Below are 18,094 nucleotides of genomic sequence, written 5' to 3' on the forward strand. Positions count from 1 at the left end.
GGGCACAGGTAGCAAGCTAGGCAGCTTCGGCGTGTGCCTTGGACAGAGTGTCAAAGGCTTAAAGTAGGAATAAAAAAGTAGTCTCCTTGGTGCTTTTCTGAGGAGTGAGCATCAGGAGCTGTGACACCATAATGACAACATTCACTTTTGTGGAGCTGTATTTGTCATTCTTACTAAGTCACAAGAGGGAGAAAGACAGCCCTGAAGGTCAGTGTGAACGTTATTCAGGAGACCAGTCTGTCTGGTTTGCATTCAGAATGCCTGTTAATGTTTTTCTATGCCCTCGTTTCTAGTGGCTACTCACTCACAGAAACTGTATGAATAATGAGGTGTTCATGGTGTCTACAGAGAGTGAGTCTTGAGTTCCTGCAAATCTTTGGTGATTGGCTTTCCTGGCAGAAGAAAGTTATTTCTTATCTCTCTGCTCACTTTGTACTTTCTAGAAATAAATGAATGGCTAGTGAGAAGAAAGCAGGGCCACATCTTCAGCATGACACAGTGTTGTAGTATCAACTCTGTAGGCAGGAGAGGGACCCCAGGGTTCATGGTAGCTTGTGTCTGGCCTGCAGCTGAGGTCAGCCTCTCACAGGAAAGCTTCTGTAATATTTACTTCTTGGTGTTTCTGGACTGAAAATGTCTCACTTTGTTGCACTGCTCTGTAAGAGTCATGTTCTCTTTCCTTTCCTAGTGTTATGCTTTCAGAACCCTGAGGTTTCTCTTCAGTATGGAAAGGAACAGGCCACTGTTTAAAAGGTACTTGGAACGATGTGGCAGATGGGTAAACTGAAGCTCCTTTCAGGCCAGCCTGCTTCCACAGGGCACTGGGAAGAGAGTGGTTCCATTCAAGCCATGCCTCTCCAGACTTCTCAGTCTCCACAGGCTTAACAGTTTCCACAGTCACCCCTCAGGCCATGTGACTGCTTGGGGTCTGGTTTTAATTAAAGTTATTGACAACTTGAAAATATAGAATGAATATACATACCTTTTTTTTTTTAACTATTCAGAAGTTAGTCTGATCATATCCTCTTACCAACCAAGAGTTTGTTTAGGTGTCCCTGATAGGCTGGGACCCAGGGCTGGGCTAGAGATGAGTTGCTAAGTCTGGTGGAAATGCGGGCCTTAGGAAGGAGACACATTCATTACACATGTGGAGCATGCACACCATTTGGACAAAATCTAGGTCTACAACTTCACCAAATTTTATTGGTGAGAGAAGTCTGGATGGTATAAAATTCCTTTGTTGACAAGGTATAAATTATATTATTGCTTTATTTTCCTATGATATTTGGATAAAAAAGGAAATTATTATAAACCTTCATTTAATGGCCCAAAGCCATCCATTTTAATGAATTCAAACATTTTAAGAGGCCACTGAAGCTAAAATTTTGTAAATGCATACGTCTCTTCATTTTTTCAGTAATTTAGTCTCACAAAACATTTAAAATTAAAGGCTAATCCTGGAGCTAAGTTTAGAACTGAAAGGACTTGATGTAAGTGCTAAGTACTCAGTAAAAGTCCAGCAAGCATCCTCTTTAGAAAGCTTATTGTCTGTAACCCCCAAATAAATTACAAACGAGGCTTTGATGGAATCCATTTTAGTTATATTGCCTTTTACTGCCATAGAAACAGACTTCTTACTCAGCTGGCGAAGTTAGGTTTGTTGGGAGGGTTAGTTGATGAGCCAGCTGCATCCAGAAGGGAGGCATTGGCTCACGGTTCCCCAGCTCCACTTCAAGTGTGTGTTTCCCTGTAGACTTTTCCCCACCGACCTGTTTGAGACCTTCATTGACATAGGACATTACGTTCGGGATATCGGTGCTTATGCGGACTTGGTATCACAGTTGAATTTACTCCTGGTAAGTCTTGGGTTTTAAACATTTGGGCGGGCCTCTCTGGGGTCAGGATAATAGCAACCAATTTCTCTTTTATGACTTGGTTAGGAAGACGAGCTGAAGCAGATTGCTGAGAATATTGAAAGCATCAACCAGAAGAAAGCGCCCTTGAAGTACATAGGTGACTACGCTCTGTTGGACCACCTTGGAAGTGGAGCGTTTGGCTGTGTTTATAAGGTGAGTCTGCCCTGGAAAAGAGTTCTCATGTTTCAAAACAAACTTGAAGTCACACTCCAGATGTCGACACTCATCTTAATTGGAGTCCTTGTCATTGAAAACTAGTGAGGAAGTACACAGAGATGACAGTGGCTGGTTGTGTCCAACAAGGAATGATAATTATGTGGGTGTTGCCTTGGCTCTCAGCTCTAGTACCTGGCCACTGAATGAAACAAGACATCTTTCCTCTACCCCAGGAAATGAATCAAAATAGCTTGTCCCAGTGCACGGCATACTTTATAAACTTACATCGGTGTTTCTACACCTGCACAGGGAAAGCCTACTGAGTCCTGCAGAAGGGACCAGGCCAGAAGATAACAGATTTGAACTTGTTCAGCTTAGCGTAAATACAGCTATACTCTCATGCTACAGCTTGGTCAACCATGTAATTTTGTTATTCTAGTTCGTCTTTGTTTAATCCTCAACTCTCAGAGCATTTAATTAATTGTTTCCTTTATTGTAGGTTAGAAAGCGCAGTGGTCAAAATCTTTTAGCAATGAAGGAGGTCAATTTGCATAACCCAGCATTTGGAAAGGATAAGAAAGACCGAGACAGCAGTGTGAAGAACATTGTTTCTGAATTAACAATAATTAAGGAGCAGGTAAATATTTGTCTTATTTCTGAGATGTCTCTGACATGTCATTGAAGTTGAGCTGCGCTGCTGTTCTTGTATGTGTTTATAAACCAGTTCTGTGAGAAATACTGGACACTGGTGCAGTGATATTTTTACCAGTGTTTTTCCTAAAGTTTGTTATTGAGTCATGGAAACTCTTTTAGGAGTTTATAGCAGGGCCTTGGATGCAAAACAGTTGAGCCTACAAGCCAGAACACACCATATATGCTTAGCTACTGAGTCACTCATAGGAACAGGAGAAAGACACCCTTACTTCAGTGCTGGGGATTTGAGAAAGACCACCCTCCAACTTCAGTCAGGTAAAGCCAGCTTGCTGATACCCCTCAAGTCTGGCTTGTGAAATCTAAAATGTCGGTTCTGTTTCCTTTTTCTTCTCTAGACCAGGCTTATGTAGACTAGGCTGGCCTCAAGCCTGCTCTGCAATGGAGAGCGTCCTTGAGTGCCCCTCTTTCTGGCTGTCTGTCCTAAGTGCTGGGATTAAAGGTGTGCCCCACTATCCTCTGGGTTATTTCTATTTGCACGAGCAGTCTATGATATAATACCTCAATTAGCTGTTATTATGTTAGATTTTTGAGGGGAAAGGGAACACAGAAGAGAATTGGGAATTCTTTCTGTGATCCAAGAACATGCTGGTTCCTTTCCAAGCTCTCCTTATTTGTATGTTTCTGTTTTTAAGTCCCAGGGAGCTGCCAGCCTCCCTGTACTCTGCAGTCATGTTTGCTTGGTGTCTGGGCTGGAGCAGAAAGGACAGCACAAACATGGTCTTTAGTCACCAGGACCTACAGTTAGACATCGCTAGTTAGAATAAAAGTCATCACTAACAGTGCTGCTGTTGATCTGTATAAAATCTTAGTGGGTTAGAAGAAGCCATTCCATCCTTCCACAAACCCATTCTGTCCTGACAGCACAAGCTTAGAATGTGACTTTGACCTGAGTCCATCTAATGTTTTGGTCAGGTCCCAAGGCTGGATGTACCCTTCCTCATGAGCTAGAACCAGAATATGGTTCTGTTTGTTAGCCTGGTCTCATATGGCTTAAATCTGGGGTCACTTGCTAGTTGATTTGGGTGCTAATTTAAGTGAGTTTCCTAAGAAAAGTGATCTAGAAGAGGCCAATGAGGCTGCCTCAGCTTAGACTTTCACGTCACTGAAGGTTATACACTTGCTCCCTCCTGTAGAAGCCACCTGAGCCAAAAAGAAGAGCATCATGGAATAAAGAATCAGTGGAATGGGGCTGGAATGGGAGACCCTGTCTGTTAAGAGCTGACAATGAGCACACCACAGGGGCTCCAAACTACCAGGCTTAGCCAGTGGCACGAGTTGGCCTTATTTCCTGCCCTATGAGTCTCCTGGTGACACCTTCTCATCCCAGGTGGGACACACCAGGGTTGAGGGCTCCTTTTCCACTCCCCATCAGAGCTGAGGGACAGACCCACTCCTGGCTGTAGGAGAGGCTGACAGATCCTGGCTACTCTGCTGCTGGGCCTGCTGGGTTTCTGTGAGCCCTGCTCAGGGGTGGGCCCTGCTCAAAGGGACCCGTAGAGGCACAAACCACTTACAGACACGGTGGTCCCTCTGAAACAAGACACTTTACCTAAAAACCACATTATTAATAAATAGTTGGAGACATTTTATATCATTTTTCTTTTTTAAAACCTGTGTAGCTGAGGCCCGCCATTAGGGTAGAACATGCTAAGGGAATTGTTAAGGAACTGCCTAGTTCTAAAATTCCCCACTTTTCATTAGGAAGGTCAGCACCTTCTAGCCTTGTTTACAAAGGCATGGAGGACACTGTCTTCTTCATTAACTTAAAAGCAATACATTTAAAAAGTCACTCAAAACCTTAAATGGCAGCTTGTGTCTTAGACGTAACTACAGTGTACAAAATCATAGTAGTCATGGGAAAGCTTGTGCCTTGAAAAGTCTGATAAGTGTTTGCTTTTTGTTTTCTTACAGCTTTATCATCCCAACGTTGTACGTTATTATAAGACATTTTTGGAAAGTAAGTATGGATTGCTTTCTAAGTAAGGAAACATATGTTCGTTTCTTATATACGTTTAAATTATGTTGTCAGAAAACAAACCCATTCAGCTGTTTTCTTCTGACTTTTATTATTAGCAAGCATTGCTTTCTTAGGTAGTAAAATACATTTTTAAGTGATGATCTGAAACTAGTTAAAATGTTTTATATAGAGGCACAGTGTGAATGAACCAACATAATTAAATTACTGTACAAAAGGAACTCGATAGAATCAGGAGAAAGGGAACTAAAACATGGTGTTCTCTTTTCTTCACAAGCTCACCGCAGCTTGTCTTGTATCTAGTGGCATTTTCCACTCCTAATAAAGTGGATTGAACTCTGCCTTGCGGATTTTTTTTCTCACAAAATTCAGTAGGTGCCACCAGGTGGCGACGGAGTCCTGGCTGAGTCAGCGGGCTGGCTGGCTTGTTTCCCGCCTGTGGGATGGAGAGCACAGTCAAAACTTTTAGACAAAGCCAAACTCAGTTGCTTCTTTAAGTATTGAACTTAAGGGTCTGTAACATGAAATCCTGAAGTATTAGCCCGGCATGGTGACACAGTCCTTTAATCCCAGCACTCAAGAGGCAGAGGCAGGCGGATCTCTAAATTCGAGGCCGGTCTGTTCTACAATGTGAGTTCCAGGATAGCCAGCACTAAACACAAAGAGAAAGGAGGGAAGGAAGAAGGAAGGAAGGAAGGAAGGAAGGAAGGAAGGAAGGAAGGAAGGAAGGAAGGAAGGAAGGAAGAAACCCTGAAGTGCTTCCGTGTGAAGGAAGATTGATGGTGACATAGCTGTCACGGCTCCCTCACAGGTGTCACTTTACCAGGGCTAATGTTAAGAAACCTTTTCTGAGCCAGGCACTAAGGCGCATGCCTTTAATCGCAGCACTCCAGAGGCAGAGGCAGGCTCCATGTGTTGGAGGACAGCCTGATCTACATAGTGAGTTCCAGGACAGGCGTGGCTACATAGAGACCCTGACTCAAAACTAAACAAAACTGCTCTATATGCTGGGCCACTTGTTATGGTTTTACCCATTTCCTTTCTTTAGATGATTTAGATGGACTCCTTCCTCCTTAACTGCTAGTTCTTAATATCAGGACCATTTCTGGTAATTAAAGCGATCAGATTTAGTTTCTGACTTAGACTGAAGAGGTAAATACAAAACACTTACAGAGCCCGATGGCTTCCAAAACGAGTTGGAGGAAACTTAAAACGTATAAAATATTTATCAGGTTATAAATTACAACAAAGAAGACTATAATGTGAGAAAATGAAAATAGAGCTTTTGCTAAGCACGGTGCAAAGAACATATTTCTTGGAATGGTGAAACTTGGGATCTATAAATGTCTGTAAGAGAGACGTTAAATGACTGGCTTTACTCGTTGTGTGCAGTCCTGTGAAAGACAGCAGGAAGGACAGTATGCCTGCATTCATGCTGCAGTGTAAGACCGGTGGAGAAGTCAGTGGGCAGGATGGGAGGTGTCTGTCCTGTGCAGATAAATTGTGTACATGTGCATTTTGTGTACATCCAGCAGTCAGAAAAGACACATGCCATGTACCATTATTAATAGTTAAAGCGGGCTTTAGAGGAGGGAATTCAGAGAACACAAACAGCAACAAGAAAACCCAAGTAGCGCTAAACCTTTGTAAATCATAACAAAATCAGAGTCCAGTTCTTTCTACTCAGGAGGGGCCTGACAATAGGTCCTTTAGTCTGTGTTACTGCGACATCATAGCATGATCCTCAGGTAAGTTTCTATGACATAATCTATGTCACTGTACAAAATGTCATTTATAATGTGGTTTTCCGAATGTCTTCTTTGATCTGAGGCACTAAGAGGCAGGCCTTGTGACTTGGGACAGTTGGCTTGCTGTCTTTGGCACCTTTCAGGCATTCTCTGGTGCAAGCAGAAAATGAGTACACTTGTCAGAGACGAGGTTGGTGCTAGGCTGTGCCTGCCCTAAGCGCGGCCCTGTGCTCTGCCAGCGTTCAGTGGATCCCGCCACTACGTTTTCAGTTTTGTGCTCCGCACATTTTGTGATCTTTGAAAAGCATGGGTTCTATTTTGTGAAGCTTTTCCAGGGCTTTACACTGACTTTACACTTCTCTGACCCCTTTGTGCTTTTGCACAGATGACAGGTTGTATATTGTTATGGAACTGATAGAAGGAGCCCCACTTGGAGAGCACTTTAGTTCTTTGAAGGAAAAACAGCACCATTTCAGTGAAGAACGACTGTGGAAAATATTTATACAGGTACACTACACCCTTCGTTGAAATTTTCATTATACAGTGAAGTTCTGAGCTGCCTTAGAGATGCACTGTGGGTTACGTATACAGCAGGCGCCAACTTTGCTTCTGTTCTTGTTTCAAGTTGTGCTTAGCTCTTCGATACCTACACAAGGAGAAGAGGATTGTTCACAGAGATCTCACGCCAAACAACATTATGTTGGGAGATAAGGACAAAGTGACAGTTAGTAAGTATAAAAGTCTTCACCTTTTTAACTGAAGAATTTCTGATTAGTCCGGGAATGAACCCTATTTCAGAGCGGTGGTGCCTGTCAGTAGAACTTCTGTCATGGATGGAAATGTTCTGAGTTGTCTGGTGGAGTAGGCACTGACCACAGGGTACTTTTGGGCAAGCAGAATGTGGCCTGTGTGGCTGAGGAAATGACCTTTTACATTTCATTAACTTTTGAGCTGGATATTGGTGTGCCCACATACAATCCAGCCTTTGGAAGGTGGAGGCTGATGGGTCTGGAGTTCAAGGCCAATTTCAGCTACATACTAAGTTTGACGCTAGACTGAACCACATGATATTCTTTATCCAAAAAGCAAAACCAAACCAAAACAAAAAAAGCAATGAAAAAACATCTGAACAAACAAAATTCTTTTGTTAAATTTTAATTACTTTCTACATCCCTGAGAGAATAGTATTCACACAATGTTGGATAACTGACGATACTGTTGTAAATGAGTGCTTTGCTCATATGAGAGAATACAGTACTCTTAGGATGCTTCTGTGTTTAATTTAGCTCCTCAATTAATGCTTTCTGCGTTTTCTTTCTGCCTCATAAACAAAAGCTTTGATGATTAACACATTGAGCACACTGCTTTGGACCATTTTATCACACTCTGTCTTAAAGGTGTCAGACTCACAGGGCTTTACAAATACAGCCACCTGTATCCTTTGACACAACTGTTTGTTTGTTTGCTGTTTTCATCTGGAGCAGAAAGGCAGATGATAGTATATTAAATTTCATTGATTAAGACAGGGTGTGGTGGCATACACCTTTAATTTCAGCACTGGGGAGACAGAGGCAGAGACAGAAGCAGAGGCAGGGGTTAGGGGGTAGAGAGACAGGGAGGCAGGAAGGCAGGGAGGCAGAGAGGCAGGGAGGCAGGGAGGCAGGGAGAGAGGCAGAGAAAGAGGCAGAGGCAGAGGCAGGTCGATTTCTTTGAATCTGAGGCCATCCAGGCCTATGTAGAGTCTGTTTCCAAAAAATGAATGAATAAGGAAACCATAAATAATAATAACAGCAACAATGGTAATAACAACAAATAACAAAAAGTAAAAAATAAAACTTTCCCCACTAAATTAGAAGATTTTTCTAACTCTCTGTGAACCAATTTTTAGTTCAGAGTGGTGTCTTGTTTTTCCCCTGACTCCTTTTCCTCTTGTTTGGGATATTTATGGTTCATAAGCTACAAGGGGGAGGCCCTCTTCATGTAGACTTGTAGTCTCTACACAGGTTGATTATGAGATACCTACAGTAAAAGGATGTTTGAGAATACACTGCTGGAATGTAGGCTTATCTATGAATTTCTGTAAAAAGATGCTGTAGACACAGCAAGAGCTACAGCACTGATGATAAAGGGGTGCATTTGGTGTTGTATAACCAATGGCTTGCTCCTCCCTGGGGAGAGCATTTCTCCATCCCTGAGAACTCCTTAGGTGCCAGTAGTCCTGTGTATGGTACTGAGGCTCCTGGACATTTCCAGTTTGCTTTCCTATGACTATGGTTGTTGTCTTCAATTGTGTTGAACTTATGGGCGTAGCTTCTGACATTCTTAGGAAGCACAGTCTTACAGCAAAGTCCATGGTTTTCTGGCTTTTAGGATTCTTTCCCCCGTTTCTACAATTGGGACTGGGCTCCACAATTTGGCATTTTGATTAGTTGTGGTTTTCTGTAATGTAATAAGATACAAGTAATGTTATCTACACTGAGTAGCATATATATAGGTGATAAAACTTAATGAAAAAAAAAAGGCCATGAATTTGAAAAAGAACAAGGAAGGGGTATATGGAAGGAGGGGATATATCTAGGAGGGAGGAGGGAAGGGGAAAAAATATAAAGTCTAAATCTCAAAAAATAAAAATAATAAAACAAAGCAAAAATAAAAGGTATGGTGTTAACAGTTTTCCTGATCGTCACCACCTCGCAGTGGATAGCTGAGATGCCAGTTTGCAGGTCCCAGCTCCCCAATGGGAGGGACATCCAACTTGCACTTGATTTCAGAACATAATAGTTACTCATGAGTGTTGTGTTTTATAAAATGGAGGTGAGGAGGTGGCAGGAGCGAGCACCTTAGTGGTCCCAGGCCAAGGTGCCTTTCCCTCAAGGCCCCAGGACAGGCTTAGTATAAAAGGGAGTTTATTTGGGAGAAGGAGGAGACCTGGAAAATGGGTAGAGGCAGAGAGAGGAGAGTAAAGACTAGACTAGAAGGATTCAGAGAGAGAAGGGAGAGAGGAGAGTAAAGACTAGACTAGAAGGATTCAGAGAGAGAAGGGAGAGAGGAAGAGGGAAGAAGGCTGGGAAAGAGGGGTCATGTGGGAGAGAGAGAAAGAAAGAGGAGGGGGAGGAGAGAGAGAAAGGGAAGGGAGAGGAAAGGAGAGGGGAGAGGAGGAGGAGAGGAGGGGAGAGAGAGAGAGGAGAGAGGGGAGGAGAGGGGAGAGAGAGGGAGAGAGGGGAGAGGGAGAGGGAGGGGGAGAGGGGAGATGGTATTTGACTTTCATCATGATGGTTTAGTTTTCCTCCTCCCTGTCGGCCCATCCGCATGCTGTCAGTTCAGCTCAGGGTTAAAGCAATACTCAGTGTTTACATCATTGTCCGTGTGTACTTATTGCCCAGACTAATTCACTTTCCTTTCTCTCATAGACCTTTTTGTTTTCCTTCCAGTTAATGGTTGCCTTCCCTTCTGTTTGCATTTCTCCTTTTCTATGCATTCACCCTGATCTCTTTTCAGCTCTCCCAGGAGGGTGTTGAGCTTTATCTGCATATGTCCACAGTGTAGATCAGGGAAACCGACACTTTCCTGTTCCCGAATACCCCACTCCTGTAGCTGAAGCAGCAATGCAGACTGAACTTCCCTTCAGGTCTGGTGCACAGCTGTTATTCTGGAACTTGCCATGAGTTCCCACTCTTTGTCCCCACATCTCAGATATCGAGGCTTCAGGAGAACACGAGGAGCACATGGCCTTCCTGATTTTGAAGGTGTTTCTTTATGCTTCCAGAATCCCACCTGCCTGACAGGAATCCCCTGCCATTTTAATTTTTGTTACCCAACTCAGAAGCTACTTATATCTCCTTAGAGAATTTCAGGCCGTTCCTTTCATCCTTGGCTCTGGATGGGGCTTTATTTAGCATAAAAGTGCATGCGTCTTTATCTCCCTCTACTCGTACTTCAGTTATTTCTGAGGATTTATTTTTTTAGTCGTTTTGAACGTTTGACTTTCAGTAGCGGAACAATGTTCCAGATGTTCCCTGCTCCATCTTTGAGGGCTTTTATTCCCTCCCAGTGTAAGGGAGACCTCCTTCCTCAACAGCCCACATGGCTTCTGTATTTTCTGGCTCTGTCTTTGTTTCCCCCTTGCTTAGTTGCTTAGTCTGATCTCGTTTTTCTTGTTGGATGCTTTCCTTATGCCTCTGGTAATGAAGGGCTGCCTTTAATGTTGTAGAAGAGACTGGAAACAGCGGTTAGAATCACCCTGGGTTCTAGCCAACACCATCGCCTGGGGACTTGCAGCATGGGGAAGATTTCTTCAGAGATCCTGCAGTTGATATTCGCCTAAGCCTTACTCCAGTCTCATGTCCGGCCTGTCCCCCAGCCTGTTGCTGTGTTGCCATTATGGGAGCCATGTGTTTGGTAGGGCTTAGGCATCCATATTCAATTAGGATTTTCACAGAGTTCCCTTGAATACAGCCATCTGCTCTTGGTACCTAGCTGACTGTGGTACTTTTGGACTTTGAATCTGTGAGGGCATTGTGTGAGCAGGAGGGGGCCTGGGACTCCATCTTTAGCTCTGTAGGGTCCATGACTTTGACCTTCGAATGGCCTTCGATCTTTTCTCAGAGGTATGGAAGTGTGTGCAGCCAGGTCTGTCCCCAGTTCTCCTTACTAACTTCCAAGGTGTCCTTGCCACAGCTCATCCTTCCCTGTCACCACACCCATTCTCAGAGAGAGAGAGAGAGAGAGAGAGAGAGAGAGAGAGAGAGAGAGAGAGAGAGAGAGAGTCCCTAGAACTGCACGAGATAAACGAGCACGATCAGTCCCACTTTAAACCGGAAGTGGACAGGCAGGCTATGTTAATTAGGTATAAACAGTAGGCATAGCAACACACCTCTTTTTTTATGTTGACTCTGTTACTTTAAAAATATATTCTCAGCTCGTGCCAGGCTCCCTAGGAAAATAACTTGGGTTTAGAAGAAAGAGCAACTGTTCATTTTGTTTTCCTTTCCCTGCCTCTTGTTGCTGTTCTGCTCAGTTTATTGACTTAATACTTATTAGAGTTCCACTTAGCAGTTATTAAGCTAAAAGTGTCTTCATCTTTCCGGACATCGTAGCTTGAGTGAGGGAGCATAAGACAACTAGACCCATAAAAGCTGGGAAGAATGGCCGTGGGGCAGATCTGCTGCAATGGGATTTTTCTACCACAGCGATGGTGTGACCAGGACGATGCATGACAATATTTTTGTCAGGGAATAGAAGATGATTTTCCAGATCTTTTACATAACTCTTTAACAGTATCTTAAATGCCACAGTTCTGTCAATATTTATCATCTATCACAGTTGATTAAAATGTGGCCATTAGATTTAGATTTAAGAGGGACTGTGGTTTTATTGAAATATTATTGCATTAATTTTTAACTAGGCATATAGAATCCCCATATTTCAGGAAGCTGGATGAAGTGTGTGTGTGTGTGTGTGTGTGTGTGTGTGTGTGTGTGTGTGTGTGTGTGTGTGTGAGAGAGAGAGAGAGAGAGAGAGAGAGACTTGGCAATGCTGCTAACAAGGGTGCTGTAGTTGATGAAGCCTGTCACCACAAAGGGGCAGTCGCCACAGGGTGGCGCCAGAGCCAGAGCTTGCAATTGCTCCCTGGATGGATTCATCTCCACAAAGGGGCAGCCTTCCCTGTAGTGTTTTGGTTTTTTTTTTTTTTTTTTTTGTGGAGGTGGAAAGTTTTTTTACTTCCAGAAAAGAAGCACATATTTGTCAAATGATGAATGAGACAAACTGAACTGAAAAACAAACGAACAAGCAAGATAAAAAGCCGTTAGGAGAACCCAGATGTTCTCCTCCTCAGAGTGTGTATTGAGGTTGGCTTACAGTTGCTTTCAGTAAGCAAACCACTGGAGTTTGGGAACAGTTGGGAGCACCAGCGTGTTGTGTGTGCTTGGACTTAAAGATGCTTTGTCTTTGGTTTCCCATCACGGTTGTCCAACTCAGAGCTACTGAGCAGGCCGCACTGCTCCTTTCCAAGCCATTGCCAGTCTCTCTGCTTTCAGTGTGTGAGTCTGTTTCTGTCTGAAAACTACCCTCTGCACACGGGCACACATGCCCAGGCCTGGCTTCTGCATGTTTTGGTTGCCTGTGAGGCACAGGCAGAAACGGAAAGTGGGTGTCTGCCCTAAGTGGTATCACCTGCTATGTGGCACCCATAGTGTCCTGGGTCATCACAGAGCGGCTCTGGGGAACGCATGCTCAAACCCATCATTTCACATTGCTTAGCCTTTTCAAATGTCCATATTTTAATGGAAAATTTCACCTCTTCTGCTTCCTTGGCACCCAAATAAAGACAAGAAAAACAAAACACAAAACTCACATGATATCAGGTAATAATTTTAGGCATGGGCTTTTTTTCGTATGGCTTAGGAGGTCACATGTTCTTGCTCAAGGGTGTACACTACACATGTCCTTGTCAAGTGATATCTGGTTGACATTGATGATAGTAACAAGGCCAAACTTGATTCTGTATGACATTTATCAAAGGCTTGTTGCTTAACAAATGCTACTGTACCCGCAGAGTGGATATAAAGCAAAGGGCTAAAACTTGAGTCTCTGACTGAACTGATACGAGCTGGCAAGGTGAGCTGGACAGACGGGACCCTTCCTTCAGGAGTTTGTGGTGACGGTTCAGGGCAGTGAGGGCTAGAATGAAAATGGAAATACTGCATCAGTCAGCATGGGACAGTAGCACAGGGTAGTGAGGATGGGACAGGTTATGCTGTGACGACAAGGAGCCTGAAAATCTCAGCAGCTTAAAACAATGGCAGACGGCAGACTGGGACAAATCTAAGCGTGTCTGTTTTTGTGTGTTTTGTGAACTATTAATGGTAATTATATTTCCCTTTTTTATTAGTTATTGTATTTATTTACATTTCAAATGTTATCTCCCTTCCAGGTTTCCCCTTAGCAAACCCCTATCTCATGCCCCTCCCCCCTGCTTCCATTAGGGAGATCCTTCACCCACCAACTCACTCCCTGCCTCCCCTCTCTGGCATTTCCTTACATAATTGCAGCATTGAGTGTTCGCAGGACCAAGGGCCTCTCTTCCCATTGATGCCAGATACGGCAATCCTCTGCTACATAAGCAGCTGGAGCCACGGGGCCCTCCATGGGTCCCAAACCCCTCTTTGGTTGGTTGTTTAGTCTCTGAAAGCTCCGGGGAGGGGGTTCTTACTGGTGGGTAGTGTGTTCTTCCTATGGGGTTGCAAACCCCTTCAGCTTCTTCAGCCCTTTTCCTGAACACACCATTGTGGTCCCCGTGCTCAGTCTGATGCATGGCTGCAAGCATCCACATCAGTATCGGTCAGGCTCTGGTGGAGCCTCTCAGGGGTCAGTCATACGAGGCTCTCGTCAGCAAGCACTTCTTGGCATCAGCATTAGTGTCCGGGTTTTGTGTCTGCGGATGGGATGGATGGGGCATCTTAGGCGGGGCAGTCTCTGGATGGCCTTTCCTTCAGTCTCTGCTCCATTCTTTGTCCCTGCATTTCCTTTAGACAGGAACAATTCTGTGTTAATATTTTTGAGATGGGTGGGTGGCCCTATCCCTCAACCGAGACCTAACCTCTGGTTTGGTCTCTACAGGTTTTCTCTTCCCTTTGTTGGGCATTTCAGCTAGTGCCATCCCTATTGGGTCCTGGTAGTCTCTTGCTTTCCTGGCACCTAGGACTTTCTAGTGGCTATCCCCAGTTCCCCATACCCCACTGCTACACACCTCTGTTCAATTTCCTGACCCTCTGTACTCACCCCCCCATCTCCTCCCTCACCTGCCCCCTTCCCCCCTCCTCCCTCCATCTCCCTCCTAGGTCCCTCCTTCCCTCTACTTCCCTTGATTATTTTGTTCCCCCTTCTAAGTAAGACTGAAGCATCCACACTTTGGTCTTCCTTTTTCTTGAGCTTTATATGGTCTGTGAGTTATATTTGTGGGTATTCTGAGCTTTTTGCCTAATATCCATTTATCAGTGAGTACATATCAGATGTGTAATATTCTGACTGGGTTATCTCACTCAGGATGATATTTTTGAGTTCCATCCATTTGCCTGTGAATTTCATGAAGTCATCATTTTTAATAGCTGAGTAATATTCCATTGTGTAGATGTACCACATTTTCTGTATCCATTCCTCTGTTGAGGGACATCTGGGTTCTTTACATCTTCTGGCTATTATAAATAAGGCTGCTATGAACATAGTGGAGCATGTCTTTTTGTTGTATGTTGGAACACCATTTGGATATATGCCCAGTGGTGGTACAGCTGGGTCCTCAGGTAGTACTATGTCCAATTTTCTGAGGAACCTCCAGACTGATTTCCAGAATGGTTGTACCAGTCTGCCATCCCACCAACAATGGAGGAGTGTTCATCTTTCTGCACATCCTGGCCAGCATCTGCTGACACCTGAGTTTTTGATCTTAGCTATTCTGACTGGTGTGAGGTGGAATCTCAGGGTTGTTTTGACTTGCATTTCCCTGATGACTAAGGATGTTGAACATGTTTTAGGTTCCTGTTGGCAATTTGAGATTCTTTACTTGAGAATTCTTTGCTTAGCTCTGTACCCCAGTTTTAAATAGGTATTTGATTCTCTGGAGTCTACCTTCTTGAGTTCTTTGTGTGTATTGTTTAAGGAGGCCTCTATCGGTCGGAGGATTGGTAGAGACTTCCCCCCATTTTGTAGGTTGCCATTTTATCCTGGCGACAATGTCCTTTGCTTGCAGAAGCTTTTTAATTTTATGAAGTCCTGTTTGTCAATTGTTGATCTTATAGCTTGAGCCATTGGTGTTCTGTACTGATATGTTTGAGGCTCTTCCCCACTTTCTCTTCTATTAGATTCAGTGTTTCTGGTTTGATGTGGAGGTCCTTGATCCACTTGGACTTGAGTTTGAACAAGGAGTTAGGAATGGATCGATCTGCATTCTTCTCCATGTGACTGCCACTTGAACCAGCACCGTTTGCTGAATATGCTGTCTTTTTTCCACTGGATGGTTTTGACTTCTTTGCCGAAGATCGGGTGATCATAGGTGATTGGGTTTAATTCTGGGTCTTCAATTCTATTCCATTGATTTACCTGCCCGTCTTTGTAACAATACCATGCTGTTTTTATCACTACTGCTCTGTAGTACAGCTTGAGGTCAGGGATGGTGATCCCTCGAGAAGGTCTCTTATTTTGACAATAGTTTGCAATATCCTGGGGTTTTTTGTTATTCCAGTTGAATTACTTTTTTTTTTTTAATCTCTGGAAGAATTGAGTTGGAGTTTTGATGGGGACTGCATTGACTCTGTAGACTAGCTTTATTACATGGTGATCTGGCAGGATGCATGGGATTATTTCAATCTTCTTGTATCAGTTGAGGCTTGTTTTGTGTCTAATTATATGGTCAATTTTGGAAAAGGTATCATGAAGTGATGAGAAGAAGGTACATTCTTTTGTTTTAGGTTGAAATGTTCTATAGATATCTGTTAAATCCATTTGGTTCATAACTTCTGTTAGTGTCACTATGTTTCTGTTAATTTCTTTTTCCATGATCTGTTTATTTGTGAGTGAGATTTAGTCAAGGTTTTGTTTTTCGTTTGTTTGTTTTTTTTAAAATAAATGTGGGTGCCCTTACATTTGGGGCATGATTGTTCAGACTTGAGAGTTCATCTTCTTATATTTTTCCTTTGGCAAGTATAAAGTGTCCTTCCTCATCTTTTTTGATAACTTTTGGTTGAAAGTCAATTTTATTTGATATTAGAATGGCTACTCCAGCTTGTCTCTTGGGACCATTTGCTTGAAAAAAAATTTTTTTCCAGCCTTTTACTCTGAGGTACTGTCTGTTTTTTTCACTAAGGTGTGTTTCCTGTATTCAGCAAAATGCTGGGTCCTTTTTATGTATCCAGTCTGTTAGACTTGTCTTTTTTATTGGGGAATTGAGTTCATTGATGTTAAGTGATATTAAGGACCAATGGTTGTTGCTTCCTGTTATTTCTGTTGTTAGAGGTGGAATTATGCTTGTGTAGGTATCATCTTTTGGGTTTGCTGAAAGAAGATTATTTTCTTGGGTGTAATTTCCCTCTTGTGTTGGAGGTTTCCATCTATTATCCTTTGTATGGCCGGATTTATGGAAAGGTATTGTTTAAATTTGGTTTTGTCATGGAATATCTTGGTTTCTCCATCTATGGTAATTGAGAGTTTTGCTGGGATTATTAGCTTGGGCCAGCATTCCTGTTCTGTTAGGGTCTGTATGACATCTGGCCAGGATCTTCTGGCTTTTAGAGTCTCCACTGAGAAGTCTAATGTAATTCTGGTAGATCTGCCTTAATATGTTACTTGACCTTTTTCCCTTACTGCTTTTAATATTCTTTCTTTGTTTAGTGCATTTGGTGTTTTGACTACTATGTGATGGGAGGAACTTTTTTCTGGTCCAAACTATTTGGAGTTCTATAGGCTTCTTGTATGTTTATGGGCATCTCTTTCTTTAGGTTAGGGAAGTTTTCTTCTATGATTTTGTTGAAGATATTTACTGGTCCTTTGAGTTGGGAATCTTTGCTCTCTTCTATACCTATTATTCTTAGGTTTAAAAATGTTTTTAAATGTATTTATTTTATATATAAGAGTACACTGTAGCTGTCTTCAGACACACCAGAATAGGCATCAGATCCCATTACAGATGGCTGTGAGCCACCATGTGGTTGCTGGGAATTGAACTCTTGACCTCTGAAGAGCAGTCAGTGCTCTTAACCACTGAGCCATCTCTCTATCCCAGGTTTGGTCTTTTCATTGTATCCTGGATTTGCTTCATGTTTTGCATTAGGAGCCTTTTGCATTTTGCATTTTCTTTGACTGTCCTGTCAATGTTTTCTATGGTATTTTTCTACAGCTGAGATTCTCTCTTCTATCTCTTGTATTCTGTTGGTGATGCTTGTGTCTATGACTCCTGATCTCTTTCCTAGATTTTCTATCTCCAGGGTTGTCTCCCTTTGTGATTTCTTTATTGTTCCTATTTCCATTTTTAAATCATGGATGGTTTTGTTCAATTCCTTCACCTGTTTGGTTGTGTTTTTCTGTAATTCTTTAAGGGATTTTTGTGTTTCCTTTTTTAAGGGCTTCTACTTGTTTACCTGTGTTGTCCTGTATTTCCTTAAGGGAGTTGTTTAAAGTCTTCTATTTTAAATCCAAATCTTGCTTTTCAGGTGTGTTGGGGTATCCAGTATTTGCTGTGATGGGAGAACTGGGTTCTGGTGATGCCATGTAGTCTTGGTTTCTGTCGCTTGTATTCTTGGGTTTGCCTCTTATCATCTGGTTCTCTCCGGTGTTAGTTGGTTTTGTTGTCTCTCACTGGAGCTTGTTCCTCCTGTGGGCATGTGAGCCTGTGATCATTGGAGTGAGAGTGCTCCTGGCAGACCAGCTCTCTGCAGGCAGCTTTTGGGTACCATGGCTATGGGACAGCCCCAGGTCTGGGTGCAGATGGAGACCTGAAGGATTCCATCCCAGGTTGTCCTAGGCCTCCTCCCCCTCCCATTCTCTTCAGAGAAGAGGCAGCATCCTCAAGGGTATCAACCTGCCCTAGCACATCA

The 18,094-nt window shown here is 43.1% G+C and overlaps 1 protein-coding gene across 1 annotated transcript in view; it reads left to right on the forward strand.

The window, feature by feature from the left end:
• Positions 1-18,094, forward strand: part of Nek10 (NIMA related kinase 10) — an 80,849-nt gene that overhangs the window by 48,788 nt on the left and 13,967 nt on the right. The window contains exons 16-22 of the mRNA XM_032917409.1: positions 689-753; positions 1,754-1,856; positions 1,941-2,069; positions 2,572-2,709; positions 4,698-4,743; positions 6,895-7,016; positions 7,135-7,237. Coding sequence (XP_032773300.1) covers positions 689-753; positions 1,754-1,856; positions 1,941-2,069; positions 2,572-2,709; positions 4,698-4,743; positions 6,895-7,016; positions 7,135-7,237 — 706 coding nt within the window. The remainder of the gene's footprint in view (positions 1-688; positions 754-1,753; positions 1,857-1,940; positions 2,070-2,571; positions 2,710-4,697; positions 4,744-6,894; positions 7,017-7,134; positions 7,238-18,094) is intronic.

This window comes from Rattus rattus, chromosome 12, assembly GCF_011064425.1.
Source record: "Rattus rattus isolate New Zealand chromosome 12, Rrattus_CSIRO_v1, whole genome shotgun sequence".
Taxonomy (NCBI): Eukaryota; Metazoa; Chordata; class Mammalia; order Rodentia; family Muridae; genus Rattus; species Rattus rattus.